The sequence below is a fragment of the Mytilus galloprovincialis genome, chromosome 11 (assembly GCF_965363235.1).
Source record: "Mytilus galloprovincialis chromosome 11, xbMytGall1.hap1.1, whole genome shotgun sequence".
Classification (NCBI taxonomy): Eukaryota; Metazoa; Mollusca; class Bivalvia; order Mytilida; family Mytilidae; genus Mytilus; species Mytilus galloprovincialis.
Window position 1 is genome coordinate 3098363 of NC_134848.1, and position 13866 is coordinate 3112228.

The following is a 13866-nucleotide window of genomic DNA, read 5'->3' on the forward strand; positions in this document are numbered from 1 at the left end:
ACGTCACATGCTGGTGTTGAGTATAACAGTGTCACTGCTACATCACACACATATGTGTGTTGAGTATAAGAGTGTCACTGTTATGTCACATGCTGGTGTTGAGTATAAGAGTGTCAGTGCTATGTCACATGTTGGTGTTGAGGTAAAGAGTGTCACTGCTACATCACATACATATGTGTGTTGAGTATAAGAGTGTCACTGCTATGTCAAATGCTGGTGTTGAGTATAAGAGTGTTATTGCTATGTCACATGTTGGTGTTGAGGTAAAGGGTGTCAGTGATATGTCACATGCTGGTGTTGGGGTAAAGAGTGTCATTGTTATGTCACATGTTGGTGTTGAGTATTAGAATGTCATTGCTATGTCACAGGTTGGTGTTGAGGTAAAGAGTCTCATTGCTATGTCACATGTTGGTGTTGAGTATAAGAATGTCATTGCTATGCCACATGTTGGTGTTGAGTATAAGAATGTTATTGCTATGTCACATGTTGGTGTTAAATTTAAGAGTGTCACTGCTATGTCACATGTTGGTATTGAGTATAAGAGTGTCAATGCTACGTCACATGCTGGTGTTGAGTGTAAGAGTGTCACTGCTACTCCACAAGCTGGTGTTGACTATAAGAATGTCATTGCTATGTCACATGTTGGTGTTGAGCATAAGAGTGTAATTGCTAAGTGACATGTTGATGTTGAGGTAAAGAGCGGTACTGCTACGCCACATGCTGGTGTTGAGTATAAGAGTGTCACTGCTACGTCACATGCTGGTGTTGAGTATAAGAGTGTCACTGCTACGCCACATGCTGGTGTTGAGTATAAGAGTGTCACTGCTACGCCACATGCTGGTGTTGAGTATAGGAGTGTCATTGCTATGTCACATTTTGGTGTTGACTATAAAAGTGTCATTGCTATGTCACATGTTGGTGTTGACTATAAGAGTGTCATTGCGATGTCACATGTCAGTGTTGACTAGAAGAGTGTCATTTCTAAGTGACATGTTGGTGTTGACTATAAGAGTGTCGTTGCTATGTCACATGTTGGTGTTGAGCATATGAGTGTCATTGCTATGTCACATGTTAGTGTTGACTATAATAGTGTCGTTGCTATGTCACATGTTGGTGTTGAGCATATGAGTGTCATTGCAATGTCACATGTTGCTGTTGACTATCAGAGTGTTATTGCTATGTCACATGTTGGTGTTGAGGTAGAGTGTCATTGCTATGTTAAATGTCGGTGTTGACTATAAGAATGTCATTACTATGTAACATGTTTGTGTTGAGCATATGAGTGTCATTTCTATGTTACATGTTAGTGTTGACTATTAGAGTGTCATTGCTATGTCACATGTTGGTGCTGACTTTAAGAGTGTCATTGCTATGTTACACGTTGGTTGTGAGGCAAAGAGTGTCATTGCTATGTCACATGTTAGTGTTGACTATAAGAGTGTCATTGCTATGTCACATGTTGGTGCTGACTATAAGAGTGTTATTGCTGTCACATGTTGGTGTTGACTATAAGAGTGTCATTGTTTTATCATTGCTAAGAGACATGATGGTGTTGACTATAAGAGTGTCATTGCTATGTCACATGTTGGTGTTGAGCATATGAGTGTCATTGCTATGTCACATGTTGGTGTTGAGGTTAGGAGTGTCATTTCTATGTCACATGTTGGTGTTGACTATAAGAGTGGCATTGCTATGTCACATTGATATGTCACATGTTGGTGTTGACTATAAGAGTGTCATTGATATGTCACATGTTGGTGTTGAGCATAAGAGTGTCATTGTTATATCACATGTTGTATGATCATATTTAGAACAGGATGCTGTAGAATCAGGTGTCACATGTCATGTTCAGTACTGGAATGGGTAGACTGGAATGGGTAATGAATGACTAGTAAATGCAGGTTGTTTGCACCTGTCCTAAGTCAGGAATCTGTTGTCGTTTGTTTATGTAATTTTCTCTTTTCTCGTTTTTTTATATAGATAAGAACCTTGGTTTTCCCGTTTAAATGGTTTTACACTAGTAATTTTGGGGCCCTTTATAGCTTGTTGTTCTGTGTGAGCCAAGGCTCCGTGTTGAAGGCCGGAAATTGACCTATACATGCTATAATGGTTTATTTTTTTAAATTGTTATTTGGATTGAGAGTTGTCTCATTGGCACTCACACCACATCTTCCCATATCTATGTATAATCAGGTGTCACATGTCATGTTCAGTTCAAGAGTGGTAAATGCAGGTTTTATGATCAGGTGTCGCATGTTATGTTCAGTACAGAAGTGGTTAATATATGTTGTAGAATCAGGTGTCATATGACATGTTTAGAACAGGAGTGGTCAATGAAAGTTGTATGATCAGGTGTCATATGTCATGTTCAGTACAAGCGTGGTAAATGAAGGTTTTATGATCAGGTGTCGCATGTTATGTTCAGTACAGAAGTGGTGAATATATGTTGTAGAATCAGGTGTCACATGACATGTTTAGAACAGGAGTGGTCAATGAAAGTTGTATAATCAGGTGTCATGTCTCAAGTCATGGCCAAAGTTATGTTTTTAGTGTAGAATACTATATATGTTATCTGTAATAAAGTAAATCACACAGCAACCCTTTTGCTATGTCACATGTTGGTGTTGACTATAAGAGTGTCAATGAATGTTGTATAATCAGGTGTCGCATGTCATGTTCAGTACTTGAATGGGTAAACTGGAATGGGTAATGAATGCTGCATGGCACATGTCATGTTCAGTACAAGAGTGGTAAATGCAGGTTGTATAATCAGGTGTCACATGTCATGTTCAATACAAGAGTGGTAAATGTATGTGGTATAATCAGGGGTCACATGTCATGTTCAGTTCAAGAGTGGTAAATGCAGGTTTTATGATCAGGTGTCACATGTTATGTTCAGTACAGAACTGGTTAATGAATGTTGTAGAATCAGGTGTCACATGGCAAGTTTAGAACAGGAGGGGTCAATGAAAGTTGTATGACCAGGTGTCAAGTCTCAAGTCATGGTCATGCAAGATTTTTTTTGAACCAAAGTAATTTTTTTTGTATACAAACTGGAGTGGTATTCATCAGTGTAATAAAGTAAATCACAATATTTCAGTTGTATACAGTAAGGAAGTATCAGACAGCAACCCTTTGACATACAAACTGGAGTGGTATTCATCAGTGTAATAAAGTAAATCACAATATTTCAGTTGTATACAGTAAGGAAGTATCAGACAGCAACCCTTTGACATACAAACTGGAGTGGTATTCATCAGTGTAATAAAGTAAATCACAATATTTCAGTTGTATACAGTAAGGAAGTATCAGACAGCAACCCTTTGACATACAAACTGGAGTGGTATTCATCAGTGTAATGAAGTAAATCACAATATTTCAGTTGTATAAAGTTACGAAGTATCAGACAGCAACCCGTTGACATACAAACTGGAGTGGTATTCATCAGTGTAATGAAGTAAATCACAATATTTCAGTTGTATAAAGTTACGAAGTATCAGACAGCAACCCGTTGACATACAAACTGGGGTGGTATTCATCAGTGTAATGAAGTAAATCACAATATTTCAGTTGTATAAAGTTACGAAGTATCAGACAGCAACCCTTTGACTTACAAACTGGAGTGGTATTGATCAGTGTAATGAAGTAAATCACAATATTTCAGTTGCATACAGTAAGGAAGTATCAGACAGCAACCCTTTGACATACAAACTGGAGTGGTATTCGTCAGTGTAATAAAGTAAATCACAATATTTCAGTTGTATAAAGTTACGAAGTATCAGACAGTTATTCTTTGACATAAGTGTAATAAAGTTAATCACAATATTTCAGTTGTATACAGTAAGGAAGTATCATATGAGCTTCGCTCTCACCCCATATGGAATTTACTGACCCAATATATATACCATATTAGGTCACTAGCACACTATGTAACTAATATTCTTATTGTTTTGAGACAAGAGTATTTGCAATAACCAAAAATTAACATTGAATCACTGAACATAAACAAGAGTAATATTTGACTGATTCATATTGTGTGTACTATAAAATAAATAACTTTATTTGTGTTAAACATTTTACTTCACTTACCCAAGTATCATCTCTACATTCCAAACTAGCTCTGTTCTTTACACATAATTCTACCTCTTTTTTATTCCCCTCCCTTGCAGCTGTAAGAAGTTTCTGTAAGCAAAACAAAGCTTTTACATTTTCCTCTAGAGCATATAAATGTATTATAAATGTAATAATTGAATTTAACATGCTTCATTTTTACAGTTCCAACAGTTTATACCAAATACAGTGATTACCAAGAAGGAGTGAAATGTATCAGAGGTTTTTTTTTATAAAAGTCTGTAGACAATTGTATTATGCATCAGTTTTGAGATCAGCCTAAGTTTTTGTTGAGATTTGTGTTGCTCGGTCTTTAGTTTTCTATGTAATGTTTTGAATATAAAAAGAAGATGTGGTATGATTGCCAATTCTACGAAATAGACCAAATGACACAGAAAATAACCGTACAGCCTTCAACAATGATCAAAGCCCATATGGCATAGTCAGCTATAAAAGGCCCTGAAATGACTAATGCAGACTGTTGAATTTTGATTGTTTTTCATTTTTTCCATGGCGTTGACAGATTCTTTTCGACTTAAAGAGTTGTGAATGTCCTACAATATCTTACGTTTCTTTTTTTTTTGTCTCCTGGAATTTGTTTATTGAAATTCTGTTCACTGTAGTCATTTTGATTTCTCCTGTTCTCCCCCTGAGAATACTGCACACTGTATCTTTATGTACAGTTTATAGACAACATAGGTCACATGACACTGACTTTTAAGAAGAAAAACTTACCTTATCCCAACTTGCCATTTTATCCTGTAAAAGAAAATGAAATCATTGTATATTTAAAAAAATATCATTATCTAATTAGAGGAGTTCAATTCATAAAAATATATATAACATTCAGAAAATTCTTCAAACAATTTACCAACATTTGACCAAAGAAACAAGAAAAAAACATAAAATGTCATTTATCATTTATACAATGTCTTTTTAAAATGTTTTAAAAAATGAGTTATTTCCCTTTGAAATTCTGTTTACTGTATCATTACTGATTTCTCCTGTTCTCCCCCTGAGAATACTGCACGCCTGTATCTTTATGTACAGTTTATAGACAATATAGGTCACATGACATAGATCACATGACATTGACTGACTCTGAGAATACTACACACCTGTATCTTTATGTACAGTTATAGACAATATAGGTCACATGACATATGTCACATGACACTGACTGAATCTGAGAATACTGCACGCCTGTATCTTTATGTACATTTTATAGACAACATAGGTCACATGACATAGGTCACATGACACTGACTGACTCTGAGAATACTGCACGCCTGTATCTTTATGTACAGTTATAGACAATATAGGTCACATGACATATGTCACATGACACTGACTGACTCTGAGAATACTGCACGCCTGTATCTTTATGTACAGTTATAGACAACATAGGTCACATGACATATGTCACATGACACTGACTGAATCTGAGAATACTGCACGCCTGTATCTTTATGTACATTTTATAGACAACATAGGTCACATGACATAGGTCACATGACACTGACTGACTCTGAGAATACTGCACGCCTGTATCTTTATGTACATTTCATAGACAACATAGGTCACATGACATAGATCACATGACACTGACTGAATCTGAGAATACTGCAAGCCTGTATCTTTATGTACATTTTATAGACAACATAGGTCACATGACATAGGTCACATGACACTGACTGACTCTGAGAATACTGCACGCCTGTATCTTTATGTACATTTTATAGACAACATAGGTCACATGACATATGTCACACAACACTGACTGAATCTGAGAATACTACACACCTGTATCTTTATGTACATTTCATAGACAACATAGGTCACATGACATAGATCACATGACATTGACTGACTCTGAGAATACTGCACGCCTGTATCTTTATGTACATTTTATAGACAACATAGGTCACATGACATAGGTCACATGACACTGACTGACTCTGAGAATACTACACACCTGTATCTTTATGTACATTTCATAGACAACATAGGTCACATGACATAGGTCACATGACACTGACTGACTCTGAGAATACTACACACCTGTATCTTTATGTACATTTTATAGACAACATAGGTCACATGACATACGTCACACAACACTGACTGAATCTGAGAATACTGCACGCCTGTATCTTTATGTACATTTTATAGACAACATAGGTCACATGATAGGTCACACGACAGTGACTGAATCTAAGAATACTGCACGCCTGTATCTTTATGTACATTTTATAGACAATATAGGTCACATGACATACGTCACACAACACTGACTGAATCTGAGAATACTGCACGCCTGTATCTTTATGTACATTTTATAGACAACATAGGCATGATAGGTCACATGTGACATAGATCACATGACACTGACTGACTCTGAGAATACTGCACGACTGTATCTTTATGTACAGTTTATAGACAACATAAGTCACATGACATAGGTCACATGACACTGACTGACTGAGAATACTGCACGCCTGTATCTTTATGTACATTTTATAGACAACATAGGTCACATAACACTGACTGACTCTGAGAATACTGCACGCCTGTACAGTGATCAGGAAGGACGTGCAACCTGCACCTATAGCGCATATTGACTAGAAATGGCGCATACAGTGACAAATGTAAGCGCCCACGTGGGGCACGATATTTTTCACTTCGTTTTGAAACGTTTTATTGTCAAATGGATTTCCGATCGTGTTCCATGCCGCCATGTGTGTGTACACAACTGTGTAATGATCCTCCACAGTGGCGAATCCAGAAATTTTCATAAGTGGGGGCCCACTGACTGACCTAAGAGGGGGCCCGCTTCAGTCACGCTTTAATGATTCCCTATATAAGCAACAATTTTTTTTCCCAAAAAGGGGGGGCCCGGGCCCCCTGGCCCCCCCCCCCCCCCCCTAAATCCGCCTCTGCTCCAATAATAGGAGCACCTATATATTTTTGGGACGTCTCGGGTGTTTCCCTATGATAATAGAACCTTGCGGTTTAACGTCTTGGGTGTTTTCCTATCGTAATAATAGAACCGAAAAACGTAATTAACCATCATTCATGATATATTTTTTTTATAAACAACTTTAAATTTGTGAAATTTGGCTAGTACAGACGAGATTTAACTCTAATAATAATCTCATTCATTTAGTTTAGCTTGCTATTATTTCGATTGAAGAACCCCAAATACTTTTTAGGAATATAGTTTTTGTCTCCATAAAAGACGTTTTACTGTCCTTGTCATTTTTTGGTCTTACGCTTGTTTTGAAATTTTGTAAACATGACTTTAGCAATTTGTTGTTTTGTTCTATGAATAAATGGTACTCTATACTGTTAATCTTGTCACCGTGATGAAGTTATAATAATACAAGAAGTGCAGAGAAAATGCATGAAATGTCCTCTGATACGGAACGTCTGGAATAAGTATGGTATCGACGAAGACCCAAATTGAATGTACAAAATAAACATGAACATGAACAAGGCAACAGTACCAGTTTAAACATTGTAAATAAAGGTTAACTTACATATTGTTCAGGTTGGAAGAAGTTATTGTATATTCATTGAAATTGAAATTACAAAATCACAGGAACAATATCCATGATTTTATTTAAAATCATAAAGGTAAGTACCAACACCTCTTTGCCAAAATATACTGATACTTTATTTTTTTATAGAAGTCAATTCAGATGGCCCACTCATTTGACAACATGGCCCATTATTTTTTTAAATGGACCATTGAATTTATTTTTGAGGGGCCCTGTGCCCATAGGGAAAAAAACCTTCCAGATCACTGGCCTGTATCTTTCTGTACAGTTTATAGACAACATAGGTCACATGACACTGACTTTCAGGGGTTAAAATATTTTGTATTAGCTCACTAGCCCAGGGCTTATTGGTAGCATGTTTTTACTAGCCCTGTTGGAAGAACTACTAGCCCAGCTAAACTGACCTGCTAGCCCTAGTATGCCTCACAAATTCAGAGTTTGCTGCAATAACAATGAATTGTATAAAGTTAACAATTTTTATCCATTGTACAGTAGATTTTTGCAAATTGGATACCCAAAACTTAGCAAAAACTATCCAATTACTGGCATTAGCAGATATATTCAATTAATTGATAATTAAATATTCACTGAATATTTTGTAATAATTAGTAGCCCAAATCCAACATGCTACAAGTCTTCACCACTACTATACATGGGTATATAAAGGATTGGAGGGTTTTTACCAGATACATTATCGCGTTTGTTTAAAAGAATTATCAGCTGCTTAATAATGTAATGCTCATATTTGTTATCAGTTTTAAAATTCTAACCACAAATATTTATGTGAATAAATATCACCATCAATAGCTTTGGTCTTTTATAATTGTTTTATAAACGAAGTACAGTAATGTCCATATTTACATTTATCAGATATGTTCCTTACGTCGTAACTACAATCCCCTTCCCCTTCATGAATGTGACCTACCGAATTAGACTATTTACCGGGTTTGTAATCACATAAGCAACACGACGGGTGCCGCATGTGGAGCAGGATCTGCTTACCCTTCCGGAGCACCTGAGATCACCCCTAGTTTTTGTTGGGGTTCGTGTTGTTGATTCTTCAGTTTTCTATGTTGTGTCATGTGTACTATTGTTTTTCTGTTAGTCTTTTTTTTATTTTTAGCCATGGCGTTGTCAGTTTGTTTTAGATTATTGAGTTTGACTGTCCCTTTGGTATCTTTCGTCCCTCTTTTATCACAGTTAAGCTATTTGTGGGCTATGTATAGATTACAACCTGAGCACGGTCTTTTTCTTTAAAAATCGAATACATTTGAATATCAATGAAGGTTATCAATGATAACCTTCATTGATATTCAAATGTATTCGATAATATCATGATTGATGAAAATTTATTGCATCAAGTTTAAGTTTTCCGAGACTGTTAGTGTTTAGATCATGGTTCTGGAGGCTTCTTTACAGTATGTAAACAATAACAAAATGGCGTCCATAACATGTGCACATGTTTCTAAAGTTTTATCTGACAAAAGTCAGGTTTCTGCTGTCCAAAAGGATTCACATTTATATTGCAATAAATTATTCAGTAGGAGGTGCACTGAGGTTGCATATAAAGCCTGTACTACTGATACATCCATATTGAAAGTTGGGGATCCATTCAGAGTTATTTGTTCTGTTTTAAAACTTGTGCAAAATAAGTTAACATTCTGGGAATCCCTGATGACGTAGTCGAATCTGATTGACTAAGATAGAAAAGTGATGAGGGGAGTTTCCCCTTTCTATTTTAGAAACGCCAAGAATTTTTTGTCACTAGTCCGTCGGGCATATTCGGTTACAAATTTGGTTGCCCGAGGCTTAAATGCTGTAGTCCCGGGCGTAGATTTTTCAACCCCTGACTTTTAAGAAGAAAAACTTACCTCATCCCAACTTGCCATTATATCCTGTAAAAGAAAATGAAATCATTGTATATTTATAAAAATAAGGAGATATGATTACCAATGAGACAACTATCCACTCAGTGATATTGTTTGCCTTAAATTACCGGAGAATAAAGGCTTTTTTCCATGGAGAAAAATCCCAATTTGAAAAAACTAGAGGCTCTTAAGAGCCTGTGTTGCTCACCTTGGTCAATGTGCATGTTAAAACATTAATACACAGATAGATTCACGACAAAATTGTGTTTTGGTGAGGGTGGTGTGTTTTTAGATCTTACTGAACTGAACATTCTTGCTACAATTACAATTTTCTCTATCTATAAGAAACTTGGCCCTTTCGTTACAGAGGAAAATATTTTGTAAAAATTTACAAAAATTTACCAAATTAATGAAAATTGTTAAAAATTGACTATAAAGGGCAATAACTCCTTAAGGGGTCAACTGATCATGTTCACTTATTTGTAGATATAACTTTGCTTAACACTATTGCTGTTAATAGTTTATTTCTATCTATAATAGTTTTCAAGATAATAACCAACAAGAATGTGTCCATAGTACACGGATGCCCCACTCGCACTATCATTTTACATCACTACAAACTCCTCAGAGTCTGAATTGACCAGTTTTTGTGCTCGACCAGTAAAATCGAGCACACATTTTACTCGACTAGTCTCGACATTGTCTCGACTGTACTTAACTGTACTTAAGTGTACTCGACTAGGTCTCGACTTTACTTAATTAGTCTGATTCAGTACTTGATGATCTTTGTGTAGTCTGAAATGGTCTTGACCAAGGCTCGACCTGTCTCGAGCTGTCATGACTAGTCTCGACCTGTCTCGACTAGTCTTGACCTTCAAATTCAGTTTTGACTGGTGTAAATCAGCCCATCTAACTAAATTAAATATTGATCTTACAAAATTCAAGCTTATTAGGTAGTTTGATTTATTGCTGTGAAATGAAAGAATTTAATTTTACAATATGTAAAAAAAAAATTATTATATAAAAATTCAGATAGGCATCTTTAATTTTTTTTATAACTTTTTCAAATCAACTTGGATTTTCATCAAATTATGCAGATATCTTAGATATATATCAAGCTTATTGAATCCCATTTCATTTAGTTTTTTGTTGTATTGCTGTAAAATTTAAGAATTAAAGTAATTTTGGTAAAAAAAAGGCTAGGATTTGCAATTCGGACAAAAATAGAGATAGTACACTTTAATTTTTTTAATAACTTTTTCAAATCAACTTGGATTTTCATCAAACTATGCAGCTATCTTACATATATATCAAGCTTACTGAATCCCATTTCATTTAGTTTTTTGTTGTATTGCTGTAAAATTTAAGAATTAAAGTAATCTTGGCATAAAAAGCTAGAATTTGCAATTCGGACAAAATAGAGATAGTACCCTTTAATTTTTTTAATAACTTTTTCAAATCAACTTGAATTTGCATCAAACTATGCAGTTATCTTACATATATATCAAGCTTACTGAATCCCATTTCATTTAGTTTTTTGTTGTATTGCTGTAAAATTTAAGAATTAAAGTAATCTTAGTATAAAAAGCTAGGATTTGCAATTCGAACAAAATAGAGATAGTACACTTTAATTTTTTTAATAACTTTTTCAAATCAACTTGGATTTGCATCAAACTATGCAGCTATCTTACATATATATCAAGCTTACTGAATCCCATTTCATTTAGTTTTTTGTTGTATTGCTGTAAAATTTAAGAATTAAAGTAATCTTGGTATAAAAAGCTAGGATTTGCAATTCGGACAAAATAGAGATAGTACACTTTAATTTTTTTAATAAAAAAGGGTAGAGGTAGTTTTGAAAAAAGCCAACAATATCACTGCCACTTTAAAGTTCAAATGAAGTGGATGTAAGCAATTATAGGCAACAGTACGGCCTTCAACAATAAGAACAAGAGGCTGTCAAGTGACAGCAAACTGGTTTTTCCTGCATACAATGTAGGTCGAACCCTAAACAGTTGAACAAGTATGGACACAACATTTAAGCTTAAAACAGCTCTGAATTTGGATTCTGAATGAATATTTATAATAGATTATTTTCTAATTAAGAGGGAATGCCACGAACCATCAAGCTTCCTCCCTAAAATTTATTGAAATAGATATAGGAAGATGTGGTGTGAGTGCCAATGAGACAACTCTCAAGTACATTTTTAATTAATAATGAAAATGATATTTGCAAATCTGAAACACAAACAGGATCATGTAAAAAAATAAACATTAACAAACACAGCAAAAATGAATTACCACAAAACAACTGTTACATCTACCTTCATAACACACATGACTTAAAAAAAGGTCAAAAAGAAATTTTGATGTTATCATTACTAAGGTCAGGAACACTACCTTATATAGAAATGCATGAATAAGCATACTTATGTTCTCGCACGTGTAATTGTTTATTTACGTGTCGCGCAATTTATTGTTACCTGGTTTTTTTACCAATCCACTAAATGAGCAACAGTGCATTATGGACTACTACGTGTTTACAATCAACCGAGAACACGTGCTACTTACTTAAATACAACACATTTTGTCGTGCAATGTGGGATTAACAATTTCGCTTAGTTTTTCATTTTTTGTATCCACATTTATAGTTCGTGATATAAAGTATTCGTTCCATGCTCAGATTAATGAAGAGTTCTTTCTATGCGAAGAAAGTGTTTGATTTACCAGATATATAGCTATTCACGTGTTTGATGATGACATGCAGAATTCATGTATTTGTCCACCAGACAGCAACGAAACAACAGTGAAAAACACAATTACACATCAGACAAACATACAAGTGTAAAGTTAGCCGTCGATTACAGCCGATGCTAATAGTCATGAGTGCAGAAACTTTCGTATAGATAGTTAAAGAGAAATGTGTGATCCATGAATTTTGTGTTCATACAAAAGACGAGGACTAAGAGTTTGTCAAATATCTGATGGGGTCACTAAACTTTTTGAGTTTAAAAATATATATTGCACCTACTTTTATGTTTAAAAAGTAATTTTAATCGAGGACAAAATGTGTTTATATATTTGTCTTTAAGAGACAATAGCGTATAATCATCAATCATGGCCATTAATAGCCGACTATACGGTATGGGGTTTTCTCATTGTTGAAGGCGTTACAGTTGCCTATCATTACTTACATCCACTTTATGTGTGCTTAAGTGGATAGTTGTCCCATTTGGCAATCATACCCCATCTCCTTATTTTTGTATATAAACATCCCTCAGAAGTTCGGGTTTCCATTATAAAGTATTTACATACATGACAGTGTTTACAAAAAAGTATTGATTTTTGACATATTTCAGTATTTGGCACTTTCAAACTGTTCCCTTTGCTCTGACGGTAGTGGAAAACAACTGTTGTTTCATATGGTTTTCGTCTTTGCTAAGATTTTTTTTCAAATGGAGATATTAGATTTTTTTTTTAATTTTAACGGACTCGGACTCCAACATTTGTCAATCTTAATAAAATCATTAATGATGTTATCCATGTTTATGTTCGACAACGTGGGAAATTTGATATGTTTTGTGAAAATTGCACCTCTACACCTAAACCTACTATATTTCTTTTATGCATTGGATATAAAAATTTCTATTTTTGTATATAAAATAAGGCCGTTTTTTTTTATGTTATTTTACACAAATAATTTTTGGTCACTTTATAGCTTACTTTTCAACAACGAACCTATGATTGATTACTTTACTAGATTGTGTATTGAATGGAAAGATATCTCAATTGGCACTCATACATCATCGTCGTATTTCTAACTTAATCATGTTAATAGGTAATATTGCACCCACTATGATCCAGAGGATTTATATAATCGGAGATATTGCACAGGACAGCAGCCGAACGATAAAAATACCTATGACGGACTCTGCTGTTGTCTGTTTTATAGTCGGGTTGTTGTCTCTTTGACACATTCCCAATTTCCATTCTCAATTTTATGCATCGAGTGATGAAACTATACAAAATATGTTAAGCTATTTACCGTCCAAGCTTTAATATGTTTAATAATACTTATTTTTAGCATACTCAATATTATGATGTTCAGATCCTGATAAAAAGTTTACACATCCAGACTCCAGTACATATAGAAGTGTTTCTGTGCCAGTTTTTGTGTTTTTCGAGGCAGAAATGTTTTTGGAATGACATTATATATGTTTTAAAGAGATTACAAAATTTTCATACTTCACAGTAATCACTTCATACGAAATTTTACGTTTTCACGTTGTGAAATTATTGCACAGGTACAATGCATAACAATGGAAAAA

The 13866-nt window shown here is 34.7% G+C and overlaps 2 protein-coding genes across 2 annotated transcripts in view; both read right to left on the reverse strand.

Moving 5' to 3' along the window:
* LOC143051962 (uncharacterized) overlaps nucleotides 1-13866 on the reverse strand; it is a 467775-nt gene that overhangs the window by 435782 nt on the left and 18127 nt on the right. The window lies entirely within an intron of this gene.
* Nucleotides 1-13866, reverse strand: part of LOC143051533 (uncharacterized) — a 621634-nt gene that overhangs the window by 217021 nt on the left and 390747 nt on the right. The window contains exons 4-5 of the mRNA XM_076224424.1: nucleotides 4846-4869; nucleotides 4090-4182 (exon numbers count right to left, since the gene is read on the reverse strand). Coding sequence (XP_076080539.1) covers nucleotides 4090-4182; nucleotides 4846-4869 — 117 coding nt within the window. The remainder of the gene's footprint in view (nucleotides 1-4089; nucleotides 4183-4845; nucleotides 4870-13866) is intronic.